The sequence below is a fragment of the Puma concolor genome, chromosome B1, assembly GCF_028749965.1.
Source record: "Puma concolor isolate L17-30 chromosome B1, mPumCon1.1.hap2, whole genome shotgun sequence".
NCBI classification, from domain to species: Eukaryota; Metazoa; Chordata; class Mammalia; order Carnivora; family Felidae; genus Puma; species Puma concolor.
The window spans coordinates 42,241,814-42,268,379 of NC_141670.1; the positions used below are offsets into that span (position 1 = coordinate 42,241,814).

At 41.4% G+C, this 26,566-nt stretch overlaps 1 protein-coding gene across 4 annotated transcripts in view; it reads left to right on the forward strand.

The window, feature by feature from the left end:
• Positions 1-26,566, forward strand: part of ZMAT4 (zinc finger matrin-type 4) — a 356,120-nt gene that overhangs the window by 61,247 nt on the left and 268,307 nt on the right. For all 4 annotated transcript variants that reach the window (XM_086703632.1, XM_086703634.1, XM_086703636.1 and 1 more), the window contains exon 2: positions 8,323-8,428. In XM_086703632.1, coding sequence (XP_086559758.1) covers positions 8,327-8,428 — 102 coding nt within the window. In that variant the 5' untranslated portion in view covers positions 8,323-8,326. The remainder of the gene's footprint in view (positions 1-8,322; positions 8,429-26,566) is intronic.

Here is a 26,566-nt window from a genome sequence, read left to right on the forward strand (position 1 = left end):
GGATCTCAGGATGTGAGCCTTTTCCATAAGATCACCCTTATGGATGTTGTTCACTGCTGCAAACCTAGTGTCTAGACAGCACCATGCATAGTAAATGCTCTATAAAAATCTGTTTGATGAATGAGGGAGGAATCCCAGGGGCCTGTATAATGTGCAGGACTTGGGTAGAGGCCACTTGGTGAGTTGCCTCACAAAATCTGAGGGGCTAGAGTGGGTCTGAAGCCTTGGACTCTTCATGGCCCTGGGAGCCTACTACTCAGACTTGCACATTCAGACAAAGGACAGGGGGCCATACGGGGAGAAGCGGCAAGGACCCAGGCATGCATGCCTCCTCAGATGCGGCAGAGGCACACGTGCATGCCCATAGGACTGGCCCAGGCTGGAGACATTGCTGTTCTCCTTCCCAGATGTCATCGGGCTAGCCTGTGCCACATGTAAATGAGACCGACAGATTCAGTTCCCCGGCCCCCGGGGCCAAGGGTAACACTTGTGTGCCCAGCAGTGGCAGCCTCTGAGTCAGGAATCACAGAGCCTGGTTTTACAAGTGAAGAAAATGGTGCCATTAAAAGGCAATTATTCAAGTGATGTGAGTCAGTGATGCAGCTTCTGGCAATGCGAGGGAAGGGAAAGAAGTGGTGTGGGGAGTTTTCCCTCTCTCACTCTTTTTTAAACAAAGCTCAAGCTAGATAGCAGAGCTTGCACCTGTGTGTGGATGATGTACGGGAAGGGCTGGACTGCCAGATTCCTTTATGTGAACAACATCAGCAATCGACCAGAAAGGGCTCCATCCACAGAAAGGGGGGATCCAAAGATTCTTTGGGCTGGTTGTGTCTTTGACCTTTACTGGATCTCAGCTTCTCAGGAGGTTCCAGGTCCCCCTGTCTGGCCACCTGTGGGGTGTGTGGAAATTAAAGGAAAGGGTGTGATGGAGTCTGCAAGCCCTGTGAGCTGGGTGGGGGCACCTGTTTCTTTTGTGCTGCGCTGTGCTTCTCCCTGCCCCCTTTCTCTAGTGTCATTTCACAGAAGACCAGTAAACTTTTATTTCTGGAGTATGTTCATGTCTGTTTTCCTTCTAAGGCTGCTCGGTCTGCTGCCGTGGCAGCTAGCCCTGCATTACCCCCTTCTCATGGAGGAAGGTGTGAAGGGGACAGGACAGACCCTGCTCCCATCTCATCATCTGGGTTCCTGGGCCTGAGTGGGGGTGGTTGGTCACTGTAGAGATGTCTACTGAAGCCACAAGTTTGTCTCACAAATCTTTGTCCTTTTATTGTCAGGGAGGCTAGAGGGAAAGGACAGTGGCAGGTTCTGAAACAGGAACAGAGCAGAGACCAGGCTGCAGCCACAAGGTGGCTTCTGGTTCTGGGGCCCTTTTACAAGTGGAGTAAAAACTCAGAAAGATCACAAAGGCTTATTTGTTTCGTGCTGAAAATGGGCCGGCTCTCGTTCTCCTATCTTTCCCCTTTCTGAGCAGAGTGGAATCCCCTCCAGTATTGATAAAACAAAGCAGGAACAATTTTCATACCCTTTGGATATTAATCATTTCAAAATATGGCTGCATTTAAATAGCAGTGGCATGGCTCATGTCTGTTTCACGTTCCTAACCAGGGGAAATTTCATTTTAATTGGTGGCATTTTGTCTACTGTTCAACTTAATGAAAGTTGAAAGAAGACAGGTCCAGTGTCTCTACATTAGGCACAGGAAGCAGAGGGTCAGAGCTGCCAGAGTGGTGGCCTTGTGAGGGGTGGGCATGTGAGGATCTTGGACTGGGTGAAGAGGAGTCAGCCAGACTGGACAGAAGGGAGTGGCGTTTTTTTTTTCAGGGCATCAGGGTGAGAGGAGAGAAGCAGGTACTAGATCTGTGGATGAGTTGGGCTGCAGAGGCACAGACTCTCTGGATGTACAGACAGAAGCAGAGTAGAGTGTCTGGGAAGATGAGAAGGTTGATAATGCATCCCAGCTTGGTTCAGATAAACACAGGGAAGAGAGTTTGGGCCCTAAGGAGTTACAGTTTGCATGGCTCCACCTGGACAGTTGGGGATCTCTAGGCCACAGCATGTTAATTCTGAGGAGGATATCTGCCCTCTATTTTCACGTTAAGTGCTTTTTATGATGCTCCCTAGACTGTGGCAATAAGAGAACCAACTGAAGGGCTCACTGCACTGAGTTCTGTCCCAGAGAGTCAGCAGAAGTTGAGGGTTAAGCCAGTGGGCTTGGTCAGCCCAGGCTTGGCAACCTGGTTGCCACTTAGGAGCCTTGCGACCTTTGGGTAATCACTCTTAAGCCTCAGCTTCCTCATCTAGAAAATGAGGCCAGTGACTCTACCTGCCTCACTTGATGGGAATTAAATCAGGTGTTAAGGCCATTAACACTAAGCCTGGCTCAGGAGCAACCCTTCCTATGTTTACAATAGTAAAATAAAATATTTATGCCTTCTGGGGCCAGAGCTTTCATGAGGGTCAAGTGCTATTGGGAGCATCTTTAGAGGAGCCACAGTCCCTGATACTAAAGAGTCCACAAAGTCATATGGAGTGGCAGTTTGGAAATTCAGAACTCTGTCCCTATAGGCAAGAGTAGATCTTTAGTTGAAATTGCCATGGGTCTGAAATACTACTTTTAAAAAGGCTAGTGTGGTGAGAAAATGGGTGGAAAGTAGGTTGTTATATCTTATAGATTAGTTTTCTTTTAATATTTTGTAAATGTTATTTTATTCTTGAGAGAGAGAGAGAGAGAGAGAGAGAGAAAGAGAATATGAGTGGGGAGTGGGGGAGGGGCAGGGAGATGGGGGACAGAGGATTTGAAGCGGGTTTCTTACAGCAGTGAGCCTGATGCAGGACATGAATTCACAGACTATGGGATCATGACCTGAGCCAAAGCTGGATGCTCAACCACCTGAGCCACCCAGGCTCCCCCTTATAGATGAGTTTTATAGTTAAAATGCCCAAACCTATGGCAGGACACCCACTGGTGGTGATCACCAACATGGGACTGGGGTGAAGGATGCCACATGGGCAGCAGGACTGCTGTGGCCACCTCAGAGCTACCACCGTCAGTGGCTGTGGGTCCAGAAAGCTGGTCTAATTCAGATTTTGGATGGCATGTGCTTTCCTTTGTGTCCCACGGGGGGCAAGTCACAGCCAGAAGAGCTCTGGGTGGGAGACAGAGAAGGTGGGAGAGTTCTCATCAAACTGCTCCATCTGCCAGTATCGACACCTACTGGCAGCAAAAATGGATTTAAATGTTTATGAAGTATGGAGTCCTCATGGGCATATGGCCTGAGTATCAGCTGGCAGTGGAATTTAGTGGAAGTGAGCCATTTTTGTGGAGAATATTGTTAATACAAAAGAGGAGGCTGGTGATGACCATCAAAATTATTATTTCCACACACCGATTCTCCCTTTAGCCTTTAATGTGGTTCTATTTATTTCTTTACTTAAATATTGACAGAATCCCTCCTGAAAATAAGAATGATGATAACACAAAATTAATAATATTCATTATAATGGTGGTAATATCCAGTTTTCAGTGTCTGCCTTATACTGCAGTCTTTGTTAGATGCTCTCTAATCCTCACAATGAACCTGTGAGCATGTTTCCCCTGTTACACAAATGAGGAAATGGTGGCTCAGGGAGGATGTGTAACTTTGCACTCAAAAATCTAGTTGGCAAGCAACGAAACATGGATTTGAACTAATTTCTTTTTCCTCTGAAGAGCCCTGCATGGGTTTTAGGACCTTTGAGTCAGAAGCTATTTTAGCATGATTGGAAACAGAATGGAATGAAGAATATTACTCTTGGCCATGAAACCTCAGGTTTCTCTAGCTTTTCAGGCTGTGTCCCTGAAATCTGTTCTTGAGAAGCAGAAGGAAGCAGAGGGGAAGGCTTCATGTCTGCATCTAAAGATCCTAAAAAAGGCCATTCCTTGTACCTTGAGAAATGTTTTGGGACCTGCTGTTTTCCCTCAGTCTCTCCTCCTTCCATCTGGGTCTTGAGCTTTGTATACCCTTCTTTCCCTTGAATTTCGCTGCCTCCTTCCCTTATGTTGCATTCCCAAGTAAGTTCCACTGAAGCCCCTTGTATATATCTTCTCATGCCAACTAGTAATATTTTTCTCCATGCCAGCAAAAAGAATTGCAACCTATTGGGTTTAAACCCATTTCCTACTCCTCTACTCTAATCCTATTCATTCTTAAATGTTTAACTCTTATAGAGCCTTCTTAAAGAGTTCCTTATAATCACCTTGTCTTCTCCAATCCTCTGTCGCTTTTTACCAGCCAAATTACGCTTGCTGCCTGTGCCTTAGATATTCTGTGTGCATCTATCTCTTCTCACTCAATAGCTCATAAAGATTTGGAAGACAGGAGCTGTGCCCTCTGTTATTCCTGTGCTTCACATATAGTGGATGCTCAGTAATAATTATTGAACAAACAAAAGCTCTCTCCCTTTATATTTCTTTTGTTTATACACCTAGCTATACCTCTGAGCCTTACACTTGTCACTGCTACCAGATGTAAATAGATTTATTACTGTATAGAGACCTAGGACAGCAAATGAGAATCTGATCAGACTCCTGTTCTACTACTGCCTCCAACTTCCCTCTGGGCTTCTTTAGTAAAATAAAGGTAGCACTGTCCTCTGTGAATACTGAAGAGTGATAGGTTATTCAAATCATCAGTGTTTGCTTTGGAACGTGCCTGGGTGGGGAACACTGAGGAAATTTTCATTCAGATCAGTTTCAAATCCAGGAAATCAAACCCCTTCCTTCCCCTGCTTTTCTATCCCTCCTCAGAATGTTCCAGGGCCTCAGAATGTAGTATAGTCAGCATGTCCCCACGTTGGAGGTCACTACACCTTGGCTCTGATGACACAGTGGGTCTGACTGGTTACTAACTGATCAACAGCCCTGCTCTGTCTCTGCTCTAACTGCTGATTCAGGACCATGGACAAGGCTAAAGAAAGGTCGTCTGGTTTTCCCTCCTTGTCCTTAACAGTTCATCTGTACTTTTGAAGCCCAGAGAAGCTGAGAATTCTATTCTAAACAAGCCAGAGGAAGGAACAAATGGCAACCCTCTTCCTGGGGAATTCCACTCTTTGAATCATAAATCAGGCTCTTTAGTTGTCTAAAGTGACCTACACAGAGAGAGTTCTCTTTTCTTAGGGAAAAGGCCTTATACACAAACCGGTCTGACACTTGCCTACTAATTGCCTCCCACTGGAATTTAACTTATTCAGGTTTTCCATTTGGGCCTCGTACGTTTCAGAGGGGTCTTTATTGCCATTTTACTGCATATGGGCTTCTTCAAATCAATATTCTTATATAAAACAGTGGAAAAAGCCATGATATTCTCTTCTTCCTTTGAATTTTTTTTTTAGTATACACATTTTTATATTCTGCCTTTAAAGCTATTTCTGCTGCACAGCTGCTTTACCGAGACTCAGACTCCTACGGGCCCTACTCGGTCCGACACGTACCTTGAATATCCTTTCACAGTGTTTGATTTCTGCAGTCGGTTGTATAATGAGGAAGGAGTGTGCAGTGAGTTTGGAGATTCCTATTAACCAGGTCACCCATGAATCTATTTTTGTGCACTTCTTTATTAGAAATAGCAGGGAACATGATGATATTTAAACACAACTACTTATAGAAGCTTGGCTTAAAAAATACACCTTAGTAAGTTTTCTTTTCCCATTTGACATTTCAAAATGTTGTACTACATTTTCCCATCATCAAAACACCTCTTCTCCATTTGCATTCTGGGATGTGAATAGAGACCATTACACATGATGATGGATATTTTGGATGGTCATTTGGACTTGTGATCCTCTGCCTGATTTAGACCATCTTTGAAATGGTCATTCTGTTCTTGGCACTGCCTCTGAAGATGGACCATAAAGAAATAGACACAGACCAAGATGGTAAGTCAGGACGGGTTCAGAGTAGATAGAAGAGAGCTATCTTTAGGTACTTGAGAGAGGATATCTCATGAAAAAGGATAGTAGGATTTTTGTATGTTGTACCCAAAGACAGGATCAGTGAGTGAAAGCTTCAGTGGGACAGATTTTGATTCAACCTGAAAAATACCTAACTGCTAGAGTTGCCAGACTCTTTGGAACAGGTTGCCATGTTAGGTAGTGAGTCTCCAGGCACTGCAGGTGCTAGACTCCAGGCTGACTGAGTTTTCTGCCAGGAATGAGCCTTCCAGAAATAACAATCCACTTCAACTATGAGAGTCTGTAGTCCTTACTACCTGGCATTACTGTTGGTACTCAGGGCATTGAAAAAGCAGAGTCACCATCATCTCTTAGGAACAAAATCTGTGAATCTTTTTGAATTTTGGAAATCAAATGCCCCGAATGGGCCACTATAGCCAAGGACAAGGATAGAAAGTGAGTTTGCAGTTGTTGAGGCAGGAAGCTTTTTATTCAGGCAGATACTTTATTTTGTAGTCCAGCTACAAAATTAGATGATTTCAAAAATCACTTAAAACAAACCACTGTCCTTTATTTTGTTGCATTGGTTAAGACCTGGCCAGCATCTTATTAACATTAGGATATTATTAAAAATGTACTGATGATCCCTTTCAAATGAAGAGAGTTTTACAGTTTATATAGTACCTTCTTCTATATTTCTCCTAAGTTTCACCACGGTTCTCTAAAAAGGCATGGATAATATTTTATCTTAATTTGTGTAGGGGGAAACTAAGACTGGAAGGTTTAGTGACTCATCCAACATCACATGGTTGGCAAGTAGCATGAGACCTGGACTGGACCTGGCATGGATTTGTAGTGTGGAAATTGGAGTCATGCAAACCAGACAGAAAATATGGCCATGCCAATGATCAACTATGTGACTTCAAACACTCTCATATATCAAAGGAGGGCATGGGAGCAAGATAAGCTCCAGGGTGCTCACCACATCCCTGTTGTCTGAAATCCTTTTGCCTCTCCATACATCTTGCTCTCTGGCATAGTCCTTACATTTTACCTGGCAGGTAGGAGGTAAAATGAAATGGAGTTTCTGTGTTGGAGGAAAGCGTTCTGATGCGCTGGCATGTGTTTCTACGGTGGTAACTTCACACTACAGCTGCTATGAGATACCTTTGTGACAGATCACTTTCACAAGTGTGAGACCCTTGGCTGCACTTTGATTCAGGATTGGGGATTCGACAATATGTTTATTTACCTTTGTGGGCTCAATTGTGGTGTGTAATGGCCTAGGTGGCTTTTATGAATATCAGTAACCCTAAATGTGGAAGAGTCAGCATGGATGATAAGAGCTTCTCACTTTACAGGGTATAGGCTTGCAAGAAAAGTTACAGTTTATCCTGATTTTATTTTTTAATTCTGTAATATAGCTATTCAACTCAAAACTAAATTTTATATTGCCTATAAGTTTCTTGACAAAGCTAACTTTTTTCCATGTACTACAAAAATAATATATGTTCATTGTAGGAAAAAAATAAAATTACATAAGTAATTACCTATAATCTCTGAAAGATAACTGCTATTAACACTTTATTAAAACTTCCTGGGATGCTTTCCTATGCACCTATACATATTTTAAAACAAATTTAGTATAATACTGTACATACTGTGTTGTAAACGGTTTTGTTGTTAATGGTAAACTTTGTCCTATTTCATTAAACATTCCTTTAGAAGAATTTGATTTTGGGGTGCCTTGGTGGCTCAGTCAGTTGAGCAACTGACTTCGGCTCAGGTCATGATCTCACGGTTCATGGGTTTGAGCCCTGCGTAGGGCTCTGGGCTGACAGCTCAGAGCCTGGAACCTGCTTCGGATTCTGTGTCTCCCTCTCTCTCTGCCTCTTCCCCACTCGTGCTCTGTCTCTCTCTGTCTCAGAAATAAATAAACATTGAAAAATAAAAAAAAAAAAGATTTGCATTTGGATTTGGAAGGCACATCGTATTCTAGAATGTGGATGTCTCAGAATTCATTCAACTTCTTTCTTACATTGCATGTATTGAATGCTTACAATGGTTTGTTAATATAAATCACATATGAAAATATCCTCTCATGTAAATCCTTGGCAGTGCACTAGATAGAAATCTGATTTGTCAGAAAGAGAAAATTAAAGGTGCATTTCTATTTTGTAGGGTACCAGCAGTCTTGCTGGGCATTTATAAGAAAATTATAAACTCTACACTTATTGTGGTTAACTGACATGGTATCACCTAAGGTGTAGGGTGTTCTCCCCCACTGCTACTATCATGGGGTCTGTGACTGTGCTCTAGCTTTTGCACACAGTTAATGTCCTGCATAAACATCAAGGCAGTGGACTCATTTTTCTTCTGTTGATTCTCCTTTAGCCTGATGAAGTCCTCCGATATCGATCAGGATTTATTTACAGACAGTTACTGCAAAGTGTGCAGTGCACAACTGATATCCGAATCTCAGCGCGTGGCTCATTACGAGGTAAGGACGGCTTTTCCCATTTGATGTTTTCAGTGGAAGAAAGAGTGGTGCAGACTTGGTGTGGGACTTGAGGACAGATCCTTTTCGTCTCAGGGCATGTTTCAAGAGCCACAGGGCTTGAGCCTTTACAGTCTGAGATCAGGCTGGGGCAAATGTGCATGTGTGGGGTGGGGACAGAGGCCTAGGGACATCAGTCTCAGACTCTGGCTGCTTCCCAGATTCTGTCTTTTTATTTTTCCTTTTTTTTTTTTTTTTTTTTTTTTTTTTGTGCCTCAGCCCCTGGAGACTCAATGGGCTTTCTCTACTTGTTAAATCTGTCATTGCTCATCCCTGAAGTTCCTTTCAGGGACACAGGGCAGGATGCATTAGTGCCAGCTTCTCTTTCCTTCTATGACCCTGAAGATAAGCTCAGAGGCCTTTTGTTAATCACTGTCCAGAGAGATGGCAGCATCAGTGATTCAGCATCAAATTCCTTCCACACGATGGCTGCTACCCTACATGTGTTTATCAGCCTAAGGACTTTCCCTGTAAAGTTGTAGCAAAGTTTTAAAATCCAAATACTTTTGAAGGACATGATTCAGTGGCTTTGGCTTTTTAGGGTGGAAGAACAAATAGTTGCCTTTTAATCCTCTACTGAGAACAGAGAATGAGAGAAGAAGGGTTGGCCAATGTTCTGGGTGGGGACAAGGTGCCGCACATGGGGACAAGTGGATGCTGGGTGCTCCCAGATGCTGAGTGCTGCCCAGGGCATATTCACCTTATGAGAGAACACATACCAGTGGGAACACGAGTTTTCAAGTGTAATAACTTGTGAGTAATTTTAGATTGGAGGGCTTAGCCAGCAATTTTCTTTTTGTCTGACAAGCCTGACAAATGCCAGTTGTCACCGTCACTCACCAGACTCCTCTGAGCCTCCGGTTCCTCTGTGCACGATAAAAAAAATAAAATTAAATAAAAAATAAAATTAACGTGCACATGCACACGCCCAGAAACACAATAAACTGACCCCATGTACTTCCTGGGGTTTTGTGGTGACCAAATGAGACCTATTGAAATAGTATTTGTGAAAATGCTTTGGAAGCTGTAAAGTGTGCTGAACATACAAAATTATATTGCTTTTCATTATTAACTCCATTGCAGCAATAGTCTGATGCAGGCAAATAAAGCATGCTCTTCTGAGAAAACTTTAAAAAATCAGAATCTGTGAAAAAAAGTTAGCATATTCTTTTGTCAGTAGGCAATCAAGTGTTAGAAGTAAATGTGAGCTCAAAAGAATGATCTAAAATGGAAGATATCCATCTTCTGATATTAAGAACTTTCTAATTTTGGTGGGTATTGCTTTATCAACACACATGGTTTTTATTAATATGATTTCCTCAGTTAAGGAAAATCAGGGAATTCACTCCTACTCTCAAATTCCATAGCTTCCTATTAGCCCTTTATGTTCTCCCTTTATTAGACTTTTTGTGTTCAGTTTTAATCTTCTTACTAGATTCTTGAGGGCAGAAGCAGAGTTTTATTCATTTGCTCTTCCGTAATTCCTGGAATAGTGCCTGCACATCACAGATGTACAGTTAGTGCTTGTTAACAAAAATACCTTGGTGACACAGTCCAGCACTGCTTTATTGTTACCTGAACTAGAAAAGTAATGTCAGAAAATTGAAAAAAGAATTTTTTTAAAGAAAAAGATCTTAGCTGCTCAATTAAGGGTTTAGTTATTTGAACACAGGTTTTCCTGTTACCACTCTGTATCCTTGCTGTGGCACAATTTAATTGTTTAGAGAATGTGTTAATATTTGTTGCATGTAGCATAGATGAGATAGAGAAAAGAAAGCAATCAAAATATAGCTGCAATTAACAGTGTTACACATCATCAAAACAACATTAAACACACTTCCATTAAGCATGGATGAGGACTCTAAATGATGGTTTACTCCCTGCTTCCAGGCAGAGGTGGGGTACTTCTTTCCAAGACAAACAGCACTACACATGGTTGCTGCAAAGCTGCTGGGGATGTGAACAGGGTTCACACCTCCTGAGCAATCCGGTCTTACCAGCTTCCGTTAGGAGGCTTCCCCAATTTTTCATCTCTAAGAGGATGATGGCTTCCATCCGATGATCTTGAAGGCCATTTGAGAATTGATAATCTGACCCTGTTCATCTCCCCCCTCCCGCCACATACATTCTCTCTGCTGAAATTGCATGAAGAGTGGGTCTCTATGAGTGTGAAATCCCACTCAGGTCATTGAAAATGTTATCACACTGAGTCTCAATGCTCTATCACTGATGTATTGCTTTAGCTTGATTTTACTCAACTAGAAAATATTCCCAGCTTCCCTACGGGGCAAATCAAAAAGAATCCACTGTGTACTTTCTGCTGTGTCCAGCACTATTAGTATTAGTTATTACAGGGAATTCTGAAGCTCTATGAGAAACAGTCTCTGCCCCCAAGAAGCTCATAAACTTTGTTGGGCAGAAAAGCCATGGGTGGTTCAATGTGGTATAAATAGGTGTGTGATACTGAGGATGTGATCTGTAGAGTTCTGCTGCCTGCTTTGAAGGAGCTGCTGATCTGATGTGATTTAAACAGTGTTAATTCTTCTGCCCCTTTGACTTTCTGATATATGCTATGTAGTGCTGTTAACTTTTTAGGTTTTTTCATATTCCAAATTCTAAAGAGCAGGTCACCACGAAGAGCTATTATGGCCAAGAAAGATTTGTTGGGAATGTCATGAATTATCTAGGCCTTGATGGATGGGTTAAGTTTAGGGGTTGCTAGAATGAGAGGTATCTCCAAGGAGCTATGAGGAGGATTTGTGTTAGGGAAGGGAGGTGCACTGTAGTATGTAAGGGTCACGTGGGGTCAGAAGGTAAAGGAAAGGGGACTTTGTACTTTCCTGTGGCTCTTAAGCATTTGGTAACTTGACAGCATTTCTGAACGACAGTCCATTGGTGGTGGTCAAGGTGTATTGTTAGGAAACGAACAGCTTTGGTATGACTTTGGCTATGGAACTAGTGTGCCAGCCTTTTGAAGTAAAAGAGAAAAACACAACAGATGGGTTAATGCTTAATAGCTGCATGCCCCATTTAAAAGGCTGAACCTTTGTATAGGAGGACAGAAAAACCTAATATATGTCTAATGGACCAAAAACACTTCCATGCTATACTTTTAAAATCTCTTTTTGCATATGAAATCCTGAAGTGGAAAAAATGGGAAATATAAAGACATTATTATTTTTCTTACTTGCTAAGCACTAATAACATGTTAATCTTTGGGTGGAAAATATAATTAGATGTTGTCTCTGCTCACTGAGTCAATAGAACAAGTAGGCACAGAAACAGAGGGGGAAGAGAAAGCTTTCACGTGTGCCTTTCAACATGCCTGGATGTTATAGAGGTTAGCAATAATTTTCTAGTGAGGCCACTTGAGCAGTTGGTTGTAGTTTTAAGTGACTAAAGAATAATTTTCTGCAAAAGGAAAGAGTTGCTTGCATGAGTGAAGGAGTGAGTATTTTTCTGGCGTGTAGGAAGAAGAGGATTTGTATACGGAAGGCCATGAGAAATGAACTAAAAAAGACAGGGAATTTTTTTTTTCTTGAGTAAAGCTAAAGGAAAAATATGAATGAGTGATCTAGAAGGAAAGAGAGAACTCTTGTCAGGCAGAATCAATGAAGTCGGCATAAATGGGCCAGTTCCTGCTGCTTGTCTCTTCCTGTGTAATTAATTGTTCCTTGCAAAATCAATGACTCAGGTATACTGGCACCTTCAAACAAGATTGTATGCTTCCTGAAGGCAGGCAAGAGTCATGCACTGAGTTTCTTCATTTACTTCTACAGTGTCAACCCTAGAGTTTGACCCATTGTGGCTCGTAGGCACTTGTAGGTTGATGAAGAGGCTGAATTTGGGGACTGGTAGAGGGAAGCAGTGGGTTAAGTTTAATGGAAGCATTGATGGGTGTGCCAGAAGAGGCATTGGTATACATTGGGAGTCAACCTGTACTCAGGAGCTGGCCTCAAGGTATAGGTGATGGTTTTGTAGTTCTAAGAAAGACAATTCTCTAAATTGATGAAAAACCTTTCAAACATTTCTGAGTCTTGAAGTAACGTCAGTCTTGATAAATGAACCCCATTAAGCCACCCAGGAGTGGCAGAGTCCAGGACTGTTCTCTCGTCAGGGAAACAGCAGGCACATAGAGCCTACAGAGGCACACAAACCAATTTTTCTTATTTCACTTTTTTCAGTGTCATCCAACAGAACTTTGGCCTTCCCTAACTTCTATTTAATCCAGGGGAATAACCAAAGGATGACCTTTTGGTCTCTGTAAGTCTGGTAGTAGGTGGGATGTAAGTGCTTTGTGGTTAGTGATAACAAAGTAAAAACTGAGGTTCTTCATATGTGCTGATTAAAGCAGCATGATTTTTTTCTACTACTAAGCCTTTAATGACTTTTCATCCTTCATCTCTCACAGCTTCTCAACTTTGCTTTTTCCTTTTCTTTTTTTCTGAGTAAGCATGCAGGCTGGGCAACTCCTTTTCTATGTATGAGAGTAGTTGGTCAGTATCATGTTATGTTTCTGCAACCCGTCAGCCATACTAACTGGACTTGAGTTCTGTCTGGGTTCACTGGGTCAACAGCCATCCTGGGTATTGCAGGTGATATGCTCCTGGAGATGCAAATGCTACCTGGGTGAGGACAATAAACGATCTTTATAGCAAGATTCCCATGGAGATGCTTCTTTGCACTGTGCATTGAGAATCACTGCTTCAGTCTCTCCAAACCTCTTACAGTCATGACATGCTTAATTTCTCCCAGATGCTGTTAATACCATTATTGGCTCATTTGCTGAGGCTAACACTATTTTTGTTACCCTCTGTAATGTCAGAGGACTTCAATCTGTTCCCCATTGCCTAATGGTCTTTACCTCTGTTTCTTGACCATTTCATTGAAGACTCTTGAGCTTCTGTAAAGTTTCTAACTATTCTCATATTTTTCCATTGTTTTTATTCCAGCAAGTCCAGTCATTTTATCTTTTATCAATTATTACTAGTCAAAATAGTTCACTGGAACACGAAATAAATGGTTAATAGAGAGGCTACCATGAAGCAAACAACAGTAGACTGAAGAACACTCTCAACTCAGGGCAACACACACATTGGCTATGAAACGTTGTCAGATGGTGTGTGCTTAATGCTCATTGGTTAAGGTTGGTAGAGTGTGCTCTGTAGCATGAGTGCTCATTTGCTGAGAGCATATGACATCGCTTGGTGGATTTTAGGAGCCAGGCTGTCTTCCATTGGCTAGAACTCAATTACATGGTCTCACCTAGCTACAGGGGAAGTTGGGGAAAAGAATTTAAATGTGTAAGAAAATGAAATGAGTTCAACAAACACATAGGATTATCTCTGCTACAGTCTACTCCTCTAGTCACCAGAAATCCATTCCATTTTTCTTTTAACACATAGAGTACATGTCCCTTCTCCATGGAAACACCGGCAAGCCCTACCTAGTCACTTTGTTCAGCTCAAATTTCAGAATCTCCAGGGAGGGAGTAAATCTCTCCATCAGATACAATGTGATTCCTCTGGGCTCAGCAGCCTGTGAGGAAAACAGGAAGGTCACCCCTCCTCCTCCTACTTTAGAGTGGTGAGGACAGTGGTAACATTTCTGATTCAGAAAAAGGAAGAAAAGAAGCCAGACTGATCACTGGCCCATAGCAGAGCTGGAATCCTGCAGGGAAGGCATTAAGAAGTGTCTTTTTTCAAGGAGTGGGGGGAGTTCCCTGAATAGATTCTGATCTTCCTCTGTGAGAAGGACTTTCTTGTCCATTTTTCTTAATGACCCTATATCTACCCTCCACAGTTCTTTCACCATCCATTGTCATCACCACATCTGAAATGGATCTCGGGTCCTATACTGTCTTTGGGAACTGCCAGCATTCATAGCCCACTTCCTTCCTGAGACTGATTTAAGGCATGTGGAATATTCAAAGCTTTTCTAATTCAAGATAATAATTGCTTTAGCAATACAATTCTCTCAGTGATATAGAAGCCTTCTGATTTATTTTCTTTTAGAAAGTTTCATGTGTTGTCACCACACAGTTCTTTCCTAGACACAATTTCAAGGAGTCTTCTTTGTTTTATTCCTTCCTTGTCTCTGTGCCTGTTTCTATTCTTCAGTTTAATAGTGGCCATCTTGAGGTTATCTGAAAGTAGGTAGAAATATCACATCCTCAGTCCGGTTTTTGCCAAAGTCTTGAGTCACAATGTGCGACTGAGAAGTCTCACTGGGTCTTCAGCACACAATGTCTTTTAATAGGACACCTTTCATCGCTTGGTGACTGGAAGCAATTAGCAAATAAATGACTTTTCTAAGTAAGTCCATAATTTCTAGAATAACTCTTTTTTTATTTCTATCTGCTAATGTGCCAGTTACACATTACAGTTCTTAGAATTTTATGATTCTTTCATAAAAAACCTGACCCACAATCAATAACAGACAATTAGTAGCCAACAACATGTATGCAAGCATTCTGTGTTTCCATCATCTTCTGGTTGTTTTAGAAATGTAACTAATCTCCTAGCACAGAACCATCTAGTTCCCCAAGAACTGTAAGCTCAGTAAGCAGGTAGTCTACATTCCACAGTATTGTAGTCAATAGTTTTTGCCAGTGTTTTGTCACTGAATAACCTGGATCTGCTATATCTTTACCCTCCCTACTTACCATCCATCTCATCTAAGTCAATGTCAAATATTTAAGTTTTTTGTTATGGGAGAGCCTCCATTTCTATGTTGGCCAAGGTAGGCTAATGGTAGTAGTAAAGAAATAAAAATGATTTGTTGCTCACATTATAGCCCACTGTGGGTTGCCAGAGGGGGATTTTGTACTGTGTAATCATTTAAGACTCAAGCTAACAGCAATTCTACCATCTTTGCTTCTGACATTGCCCTGAGTATCAAAATCCAGCTTGCACCTGAGGAAACGATGGGCAATGTTGGTGATTTGTGCAGGACATTTTTGGGGGCCAGGCCTGGAAGAGGCATCATGTCCACACACATTCCACTAGCCAGAACTTAATTGTGTTTTCTTCTGACTATATGGGAGCTGGCAAATGAGCTTAGCTATGTACCCAGGAGGAAATGGGAGCCAGTTTGGTGAGCGCATAGCATTGTCTCAGTGTACTATATTATGTGTATGACACTACAGGGGATGTGGTGGTTAGAACCTGCTTTGGGGATATTGAGGATGAAGTGAGGGTGGAGAAGAAAGAGGAAGAGAGGAAGTCCCATGCATCCCAAAGGGGGTAGGCTTGGCAAGGAAACAGGAATGATTCTGGAAATAAAGTGGCTGGGGGCTGCGATGAAGATGGTGCCTATTCATCACAGTGCTTTGTAGGAGACAGAAACAAACATGTTGTTTGTCTAAAATACAAGGGAATATGGGGCACCTGGGTGGCTCAGTTGGTTAAGCGTCCGACTTCGGCTCATGTCATGATGTGACAGTTAGTGGGTCTGAGCCCCACATAGGGCTCTGTGCTGACAGCTCAGAGCCTGGATCCTGCTTCAGAATCTGTGTCTCCCTCTCTCTGACCCTCCCCTGCTCGCACTCTGTCTCTCTCTCAAAAAAAATATTTAAAAAAATGAATAAAAGACAGGGGCTAAAATGCTATCAGATAAGGATTTTCTCTCCAATTCCTCTGACCTAATTGGTCAAGCACAGAGATTTTCCATTTGGAATTTGGGGCCTGTGTACTGAGTGTCATGTCAGAAGAGTAGGATTTCTTTTCTGCTCTACCATTTTGGGCCTAGGGCACTGGTCCCCCAGGCCCTGAATTCTGCATCCCTCAGCTGTCTGAAGGCCTGCCCTCTCCTCACATAGGTGATCCAGGAGCAGCCTCTGCAGGGGTCCAGTTGTGTGCTGAGGCTGAGGACATAATGTGTGGTATCTCAGTGTCTTCTAAAAGATGGATGTTTGAGAGAAATTTCCATGTTCTCTCTCTTGTAGGAAAGGTCATTCCTCTGCTCAGAGGCTAGTTTATTATTGGTACTGGACTCTTTGATCTTGTTTCCTGCTTTGCTTTCGTCACCAAATTCATGGCCATGTCCAGCAACTAGACAGGATTCTTTTTTTTTTTTTTAAGTTTATTTATTTATTTTGAGAGAGAGAGAGAGAGAAAGCATTAGCAGGGGACGAGCAGAGAGAGAGGGAGAGAGGATCCCAAGCAGGCTATGCGCTGTTGGCAAGGAGTCTGATGTGGGGCTTGATCTTAGGAATTGGGAGCTCACGACCTAAGCCAAAAAATCAAGAGTCAGACGCTTAACTGACTGAATCACTCAGGTGCCTCTAGACAGTATTCTATATAGGATTTTTCTGTCCTCACTTTACCTCTGGATTCTATTCTTTTCTTTTCCTTGTTTTACTTTAATCTGTATCTCTTAGTTATTTATTTTACTCTTTTGCATTAGATGTAGATGTTACTTGATCTGTATTCTTAAAGTCTTAATAAAGACAAAAATAGTGGGGTATAAACATATAAATATTTAATCTTTTTATTTTAGCATTTTATTCATTTTTTGAAGCGGCAATAAATTCACGAGATTCAAAATTGAAGAAGCATGAAAGAGTGCGTAATGTGAAAAGTCTCCCACCTGTTCCTTAGCTCCCCAATTATCCTTCTCAGTTGAAAAGTGTGACAATTTTCTTTGAAATATTCTATGCATATAGATAAAACTTAATTTTTCCTTTGATATATTTTCTGCAAATGGCGACATGCTAGACCCTCCGTTTTTTTTTTTTTTTATTTGTTTTAATTGGGGCATAGATATCCATTACATGAATGTGTCATAATTTGTACAGAAATATTTACTGAATTGACTGATGACTCCTTGGTAGCACTGATAAAACTGGTGTAAAAAAGACTTTCTCCCTGTGAACGCTCTTTGAGTGAGGCACATACATATCTGTTGATTTTCAGATCCCAGTCTGTACTAGTTTGTTATTGACAGTGACAGTGTTTCCTCCAGCTTTCCATCCCAGCATTCACTTGGAAACATACGCATTCCTGACCTCCTCATCACCAAGCCATCTGGTCTTGTTAATTTTTTTTTTAAAGACATTAGCAGACAGAGGATTCTTAAAGGCTAATGACCTAAGTAAGTGGGCTTGAGTGTTGATCTAAGCCTTGTGTCTTTGTCTTTATTTCTTCTCATGATGGGAGAGGGTGTTGAGGACAGCATGCTTTCCTCCTTCTCTGTGATTTTGAGAATTTGATTAGTTTCCTTAGGCTTTTACTAAGATGACTTAATTTGGGGTAGAGTTTTTCTAACTTTGATTTCCATCACTTTCTCTGAGGGTCATATAAAGATGTAAATGCATCTCATCAGGAAATGCCCATGCCACCTCCAAATCGCTCCCTCCTGTGACTATGGCTCCTGTCTCCTTGCTCAATCCTTCAGGTATCCTTGGTCTCTGGGAGGCCTGGGTGCTGAAAGGGATCTTATGTCCACTCTCTACTGATTCAAATATAGAAACACTCCTTCCTTCATTGTGCAAAACCTACAGGCAGTTTTTAGATTTTACTAAGAAAATAGGAAAACTAGAACAAAACTCTTTTCTATCTGTGCTGCTCATCTTCCTCCGGGCTTCTAGAGGACCTCTTCCGGCCTTGCAGTCACAAACCTTACCCCTGACCTGAGATGTTGCCCTGCATTCTGATCCAAGAAATCCTACTCATTTCGTGTTTGTATCAATTCTCTGGGGCTCTGCGCTTAGTGTTAATAAGTCTATCTTCTGGAAACTAAGCTTCTCCAGTTTCTGCCTAAACAATACCTCTTGATATTACTCCCCGGTGTTCTATGGCCCTAAAGCCAGCCCCCACATTTAAACTCAGAGCCCTTTGGGGTGCTGCCACTTGCTTTAAGCCCCAGAGAAATACCTTCACCTTTTTTCAACTTTATGGAAAAGTTCACGCTCCTTTTTGGCTCACCTGCTATACTCTTTATTTTCTGCCTGTGAAGTAAATTCACTCTCAGCTTTTCCTCAGAGTAGGCAAAGCAGGGCTGAGTTATAAAAAGAGCTTCTGCTGTATTCAAGGTCAGAAGCCTACGTTGTAAGTACAATCTTGGCAAAGTAACTTAACCCTTCTAGCTCCTTCTTCTGTAACATGAGAACGTTCAGTGTCTTCTCTCATTTTATTTCCATGCCTCATGCCCATCTCCACAGGTAACCCTTTTATTAGAGTTGGTGTGTTTTTTATTTATATGTGTTCTTTAAAATATGTATTGCTTTGTGGGCATGTATACTTTAATTTTCATTTTAGATTAGTTTTAGGTATACAGAAAAGTTGCAAACATAGTAGGGAACATTCCTGTAAACCTTGACCCAGTGTCCCCTAAACATCTTGCATTACTATGGCATATTTGTCACAGCATTTAACATATGTAATGTATCATAATATTTATTATTACTATTATTATTATATAACCTACATTATAAAGTGTGAAGTTCGTACTTTATTTAGATTTCCCTAGTTTTTTACCAAATGTCCTTTTTCTGTTCCAGGATTCCACCCTACATGTGGGATCCCAGAGACTGGTAGGTTCTCAGACTTTCCTTGTGTTTGATGGCCTTGATAATTTTGAAGACTACTGGTCAGGTAGTTGAATGACCCTCAGTGGAGATTTTTTCTCACGATTCATATGGGGTTCTGTGTTCTCGGTGAGGAAGCTGTCAGAGGTGAAGTGCCATTCTCATCACATCTCATCAAGGGTAGTATTATCAACATGACTTATCACTGTTGATGTTCACCTTGATCTTTTAGCTCAAGGTAGTGTTTGCCAGATTAATCCACTGTAAATTTACTCTTTTTTCTCTTTGGAAGCAAGTCATTATACACAGAGTAGGCATGTATTTTTAATGTATACATAAGGCATTGTGATGTGAATCTCATTCTTACCTGGCTATTTCAGTCAATGGTGTGTTTCTGAGAGCCATCCATGTTCCTACACGGTGTCAATCCTCTTGCTGTTAATTGCTGTACGACATTCCATTCATCATATTTTGATTTCTCATTCCTTCAGGGATGGACACTCAGATTGCTTCTGGTGCCCCCTTATAAAAACAATGCTGTGGAAAACATCCTTAAGAATGTTTCCCAAAGAACCTGTGTGGGAATTTATGTGAGATGGATGTAAGGCAAGAGTAGAACTTGTGCATCAAAAGCCATATTATTATTTGCTTGTCTAAGCCTTGCTTAGTAGTGGGTCAGTACATAAGGGCTCCCATATCCTCGTCTCCGCCGGTAATTGGCTGTGTTCAGCTTTCTCATTTTTTTTTCTAATCTGCTTGATATTTGATATCTTGTTATCTGAAATCACCATTCTCTAATTATTAGGAAGTTTGAACAGCTTTTGGTATACTTACTAGTCCTTTTGTTTTCCTTTTCTTGTGATTTCTGTTCATATCTTGTATCAATTTTTCTATTGGTATTCTAGTATTTTTCTTTTTGATTTCCTCATATATTCCTTGTTAGGTTTAGGCATGGTAAATATCTTCTAGTCGGTCCTCTTATTAAAAGTGTTCATGAGGGGCGCCTGGGTGGCGCAGTCGGTTAAGCGTCCGACTTCAGCCAGGTCACGATCTCGCGGTCCATGAGTTCGAGCCCCGCGTCGGGCTCTGGGCTGATGGCTCGGAGCCTGGAGCCTGTTTCCGATTCTGTGTCTCCCTCTCTCTCTGCCCCTCCCCTGTTCATGCTCTGTCTCTCTCTGTCCCAAAAATAAATAAAAAACGTTGAAAAAAAAATTAAAAAAAAAAAGTGTTCATGATATCCTTTGTTAATTTTGTGTTTAGCTTGTTAATTAAAAAAAAATATTATATATATATATATATATATATATATATAAATATAATCTTTATTTATTTTTGAGAGAGAGACAGAGTGTGAGTGGGGGAGGAACAGAAAGAGAGGAAGACACAGTATCCGAAGCAGGCTCCAGGTTCTGAGCTGTCAGCATAAAGCCTGACGTGGGGCTCGAAGTCACGTACAGTAACCTGAGCTGAAGTTGGACGCTTAACTGACTGAGCCACCCAGGCACCCCAGCGTGGCAAGTTTTATGTGATAAATTTAACAAACTTTTTGCTTTACACGTTAAGAAGTTCTTCCCATCAATAGATCACAAAAACATTACATATTCTAGCTCCTATTAATTTGACACTTCTATTTATTATATTCACATCTTTAATTGTATTTGGAGCCTGCATTTATGTATCATATAAGGTAGAAATCTACTTTGATTCTTCTGTGTACAGTTCACCAGATTTCCTACCACCATCTACAACCCCTTCTTTCTCATAATTTGTGGTGTCAACTTTACCATATGTTAGTTTTCTTCACGTACTTGACCCCAAATCAGACCTTTCAATACTGTTCTGTGGTTCAATTTATCTTCATCTGGGCCCATCCATGCTATACTTAATTACCATCCCTTGGTGTTATGTCTTAATATCTGAGAGTGACAAGTCCTATCTTTCCTCTTCTGTTGCAGAGTTGACTTAGCTTTTTACACAGTGTATAATTTTGTTGTTTGTATAGATGCTTGAACAAATTCACAAACTCAGTTGAAATTTGTATCGAAATTCCATCAAATGTAAGAATTAATTTGAAGAGAATTGGTATCTTTATAGTATTGGGTCATATTGAAGCAGGGTATCTATCCATTTCATTTTAAGTCAATTTCCATATTAAATTTCAGAAAAAAATCTAACATGTAGCACATGAGCACATATATAATTGTGCAATTTAGGTCTTAATAATATATATATTCAGTCCTATTCTTTTGCTAAGGTTTGATCATCGCTCTTCAACTAAACTGTAATTATGTTGAAGACAAGCACCATGTTCTTTTTTAAGTTTATTTATTTATTTACTTATTTTTGAGAGAGAGAGGGAGAGAACAAACCAGCAGGGGAGGGGACAGAGAAAGAGGGGGACAGAGGATCTGAAGTGAGCTCTGTGCTGACAGCAGAGAGCCCAGTGCAGGACTTGAACTCAGGAAATTGTGAGATCATCACCTGAGCTGAAGTTGGATGCTAAATCCTGACTGAGCTATCCAGGCACTCCACAGGGCCATGCTTTTAATTTCTTTTTTTTTTTTCTTCACTGTATTTCAACCTAGAGGGGTATAATGAATACTGGGGTTGTTTGTTTGTTTCCCCTCTGACTTTTTTTTTTCCCTTCTTTCCCTCCCTCTTTACTGATTTGGTTGACCCTTGCATCTGCTTCCCCTGGGTCAAAATGCCTAATGTGGCTGTGTAACAGTAGCTCATACCTACCTCCATTTATCGAGTGAGGCTAAGCACTTTTTTTTTGCAGTGTGGTGCATTTCCTCTGGGGATGAGCAGTGTAAGTTAAAACTCTGCTGTGTCAATAAGTCAAGGTGAGTTTTCAGCTTTATACAACTGCATTCCCAACCATTAGAAAGATGTTAACATTTATTGCCAAGCTGTCTCTTAAATATCCTGTAATAAAAAGCCAAAATATGCTATCTTTTTTTTCCAATTTCACCCTTAAGCTGCATTTTCATTACCACATTTTCTTTGTAAAGTGCTCTAACATTCTTTATTGAAATTTTTATTGTTTCAAGTGATCCCTTAATAGTCTCCTTTGAACTAAAGGAAAAAAAATTATTTTCTTAAAGGAAAGTATCATAGTGGATCCTCTTTATTTTGCTAGTGACCTATCTAACCCCCACCCTTTTGACTATTACTGCCTTGTGTCTGCTTTTCAGTCTACATAAGTCTTATGATCCAGAGACATGATTTGACCCGTACCCTATCCAAATGCATATAGGAATAAGCTATATGATAATGAGGTTTTCCTAGCTTAAAAGCTGTTTTAATCTGATTGTGTCACTGTGCAAGGAATTAATCAAGTCAGTTTGCTTTGAGACTTGTGTGCAGTGAGAAGGCAAGACTACGTTGGAAAGAAATCATTAAAAGTCTAATGCTGAATAAGTTGAAGCCACTAAAGAAGCATGAGATCCCTTAGCTCTGGTACTTGAAGAACGCAAATGTCTTTGGACTAGCTTGGCATGCCTGAGATAAGACACTGGTGGGTGATATTTATGGGCTAATCAATATTCTGATTCAGTTGAGGAGGAAACCCAGTTTTGAAGTTAATCTGATGTCGCTGGGTCTTTATGGCATTTAGAATTTTTCATGAAATGATTTCTGATAAAGGAATACAAAGTCATGTTTACTACACTAGCACCTTAAAGACCAAAGCATGTTTGCTCAGAAAAGCAATCTTCTAGCTAAATATTAATGTGGCAGAGATACACATGCCCTTTTTAATAAAGAGTAGCGCTGAGTCCTGAGGTCCAGGGCCATCCCCTGAATCTTTGAACGATAGGAAGCACCTGAGGTGACCCTGTTCCCCTCTTTCAGCATGCTCAGCCTTTTAGGTTCAACTCTGGAATTCAGAAGGGTCTTATCCTGCCCTCTGGGGATGTTCATGTGGGAAACTGCAAGTGTCTCCAGCTTGTTCTGTGACAGTGGTGTGTGCAGAAGGACATACTGGTTAATATGCTTATATGTAGGTCAGCCAACTAGTGCCGGCTTCTGAGGTGCTGACTTGCAGCTATTTCTGAATGTTTTCTTCTGAGTTAGGAGCGGTGATGAACACCCCTGATGTTTGCCTGCGTTTATTCTCCCAACACATTTTCCTGGACATGTACACTCTGTGAATGCCCCATAATAGATCCCATTTTCTTCCTCTATGGGGATCCCCAGATGAAAAAGACAAAGAGATTGCACTTATTTCAGGTAGGGAGTTAAGGCAGGCACGGAAATGACAGCCATACAAATGAGAAGGGGGTGAACCGCAAGAGAGAAGCATAGTGTGTTATTCATCACAGAGATTTAAGATGGCTTGGTTAGAAAGAAAAGACAATTTGACTTATTCGTCTCTATTTAATGAAATGTGAAAATAATAAAAATAACTGCCTGTGTCTTGTCTGTAGACTAGATAGGTATTATAATAAATAATTAAAACGGGCAAATGTGATTGCTTTGCATATAGAACAAACCCCTGGTTACGGCAGCACATCTCTAAAAGTTAAGGCTACTCAAGGTCACACTTCAGGAAATCTTGCTTTTTTTTTTTTTTTAACTTGGACATTTGTCCTATGTGTGATCATAAGGAACTACTTATCCATGTCTTTAGGAAATAAAGTCATTTCTAATGCCCTGAGTTAAAAGAAGGAAGGAAGGAAGGAAGGAAGGAAGGAAGGAAGGAAGGAAGGAAAGAAAGAAAGAAAGAAAGAAAGAAAGAAAGAAAGAAAAAGAAACAAAGCACAACCCTTACAGTGATGATCAGTGTTTCGAGTGTTTGTTTCCCTAGAGTTTTAGGTTGTAGCTCCAAGGATCATCCATGTGTAAGACCTTGGGAGTGGTGTTTCTCAAACTGGGCATACACACACATGGATGTAATCTTGAGATTCTGCATATTCTTTTAGACTTCAAAAATTTTTAATGATATTTTTAATGCCTACATATGACCAGATATAAAGCTGAAACATTCCTCTTTTCTGGGATAACAATTAAAAGATGTTCTCATAAAATAGGACTTTAGATTGTGAAGTGATTGTTTCTCAGACAGGAGTCATCAGATCCTTGAGAATTTTATTCTTGTCCACACTTGAGAATTATCTTTTATTACTTATAGTTGAGAAAGATTGACTTAAATCATATTGCATAGTGGAGTTCACTGTTTGATCATTCCTTTTGGGGCTTAATATTTTTACATTGCTTCTGTGCCAATGATTGCCAAAGCTGGTCAGGCAATGATTTATATTATTAAAATGATTACTGGATTGATTCATTTTAATGATCACTATATTAATTTTCTATATATGTTGATGTTTTAAAAATTTTTATACTTAAAATTTTTGAATAGCTGCCCTTTTGTGTATTCAAACTGAAAATCATTTAGGAAAGCTCTCAGGAGAAAACTCCACTGTGAAGGGGACAAATCTGTATATTCAGAATAAAGGAAAAAACTGTTTCCCTTCTTGTCTCTTTCTTTTTCTCTCTGTCCATGTATATTAGAGATGTAATATATACCTGTCTCTCTCCATATATTAGAGTAACAGAGTTTTTGATTATCTATCCATCAATCCATCCATCCATCTGTCCATCCATCTGTCCGTCCATCCGTCCATGCATCCATCCATCCATCCATCCATCCATGCATGCATGCATCCATCTATCCATCTGTCCGTCCATCCATCCATCCATCCATCCATCCATCCATCCATCCATCCATCATCTACTTTCTATCTATCTGAGAGACAGATGCAGACAGACAGACACAAGAAGAGATAAGCTGGAGTAGATGCTAAGGGAGACAGAGCAGGGGTATGTCCTATTCACATTCAGTTGAGAAGGTTTTGGTCTGAGAAAAAAAAAAAAAAAAAAAAACCCGCTCCATGGTAGAGAGTGTTCTGAAGCCTGGGCTGGAGGAGGGGGCAGGGGGTGGAGGAAGGTCCTTTCACTAAAACTGCCTATAATTTTAGTCACTGTTTGGTTCGTTGGTGAAACATTGTGTTGGCCCGGGATGAAGCCCTGGGAAGTAAAGTTGAGAAATTGCCACCACAGCAGTAAAGGTAAGAGGAGATTAATCTCCACCGAGTGCTGCTTTGGGAAAGCAAGTGCGCATTATCTCCTTTATCAGGGAAGTTTTCCCGTGTCAGAGTCCACCGAAGTTAGAGGTGATTAGGACTGTGAGGAGCATCTGCAGGGACCTCTGTGGCTCTAAAATAGGGTAGATTTATGCAGCATATGGAAAGTCAAGGCAGCTCTTCAAGTAGAATCGGTCAGGGGGTAGAGAGGTTTATTGGTTTCTAAGTGTTCTTTTCTGCTTTTCAGAACATCTTTTTTCATCTGGCTCACAAGCGGGGTTTGAAAAATAAGATGTCCTGCCCACTGCAGCTTGTCATACATTAACAGCCTGGTGTTAGGACCTTGGAACACAGCCACACAGGTTGGCAAGAACAGATCCCACTATGGGGTTTCATAAATATTTGCAAGGGGAGGAGGAAGAGAACACCAGAAAGTTCTTCCTGAGGAGTGAGGGGGTTGGCATTAACTTGCAGATCAGGTCTCTGGGCACAGCTGCTTTGGTTCATGCTTGGATTTAAAGTTCTTTGAAGACTTGCCCAGACCGAGTGGAGGCAGGGGACGAGCAGCCGATCCCTCAGCCTGTAGTAGAGGCTTATTTGGTGTGTACTGTGTCCTCCTGCAGCCCTGCTATGAAGCCAGGTGGCCATCAAGGCCGTGACGCTGCCTCTCTTGGGACCTGCTAGTGCCCTTGATACCCTTGTGTTCGCCCATGGAGGGCTTTGGCCTGGACTTAGGGGTCTTACCCCATGTCCAAAGTGCCTGTTTTAATGTATTTACCAACCAAGCAATCTCAACATGGAGGATGTTGCAGGTGAGGAGGAATGTGTGACTGGCCAGCTGACTCTCTGCCAGGTGTGCTCTCCTCCTCAGACTTTATTTTATGGCAACAGTTTCATTTACCCGGAACCAGCCCTGTGCCAGTCTTCATAGGCATCATGTCATGTCATTCTCTCACTGACTCTCAAGGTAGGTATGATTTTACACTTGCCCTTTGAAGAAATTGCAGTAAAAGTTACATGATTTGTGCAGCTGTGATACCCAGGCCCTACTATTTAGGCAGTTTCCCCAATACTACCTTGTCTGGTCCTGTCACACTCCCCCTTTCCTCTGTCTGAGAAGGGACAGGTGACAATGCAGTTGAATCCAGCAAGCTTGTACTGTCCCTTCAGAATGTGCTAGGCCCTGAGCCCAGGGCCCAAGAACACAGAATGAATGGTGCTGTCTCCATCACTGCACGAGCTCCCTGGAGGCTGGGGCGAGTGTGTGCCCAATGTCAGATACCTCAGGTTGCCCAGTGTTAGGTCAGAGCCACCCTGGTGTCCCGACAGTTGGCTGGCACTATGTTTTGGTGGGGCTGGCAGCAGAGCGTGGGAGATCATCAGGCTGGATTCACAGAGGAGGGCTGAGCAAGGCTCTGAAGAGTGAGGAAAGTTCCAGCAGTGAGATGGGAAAAGGAGCCTTCA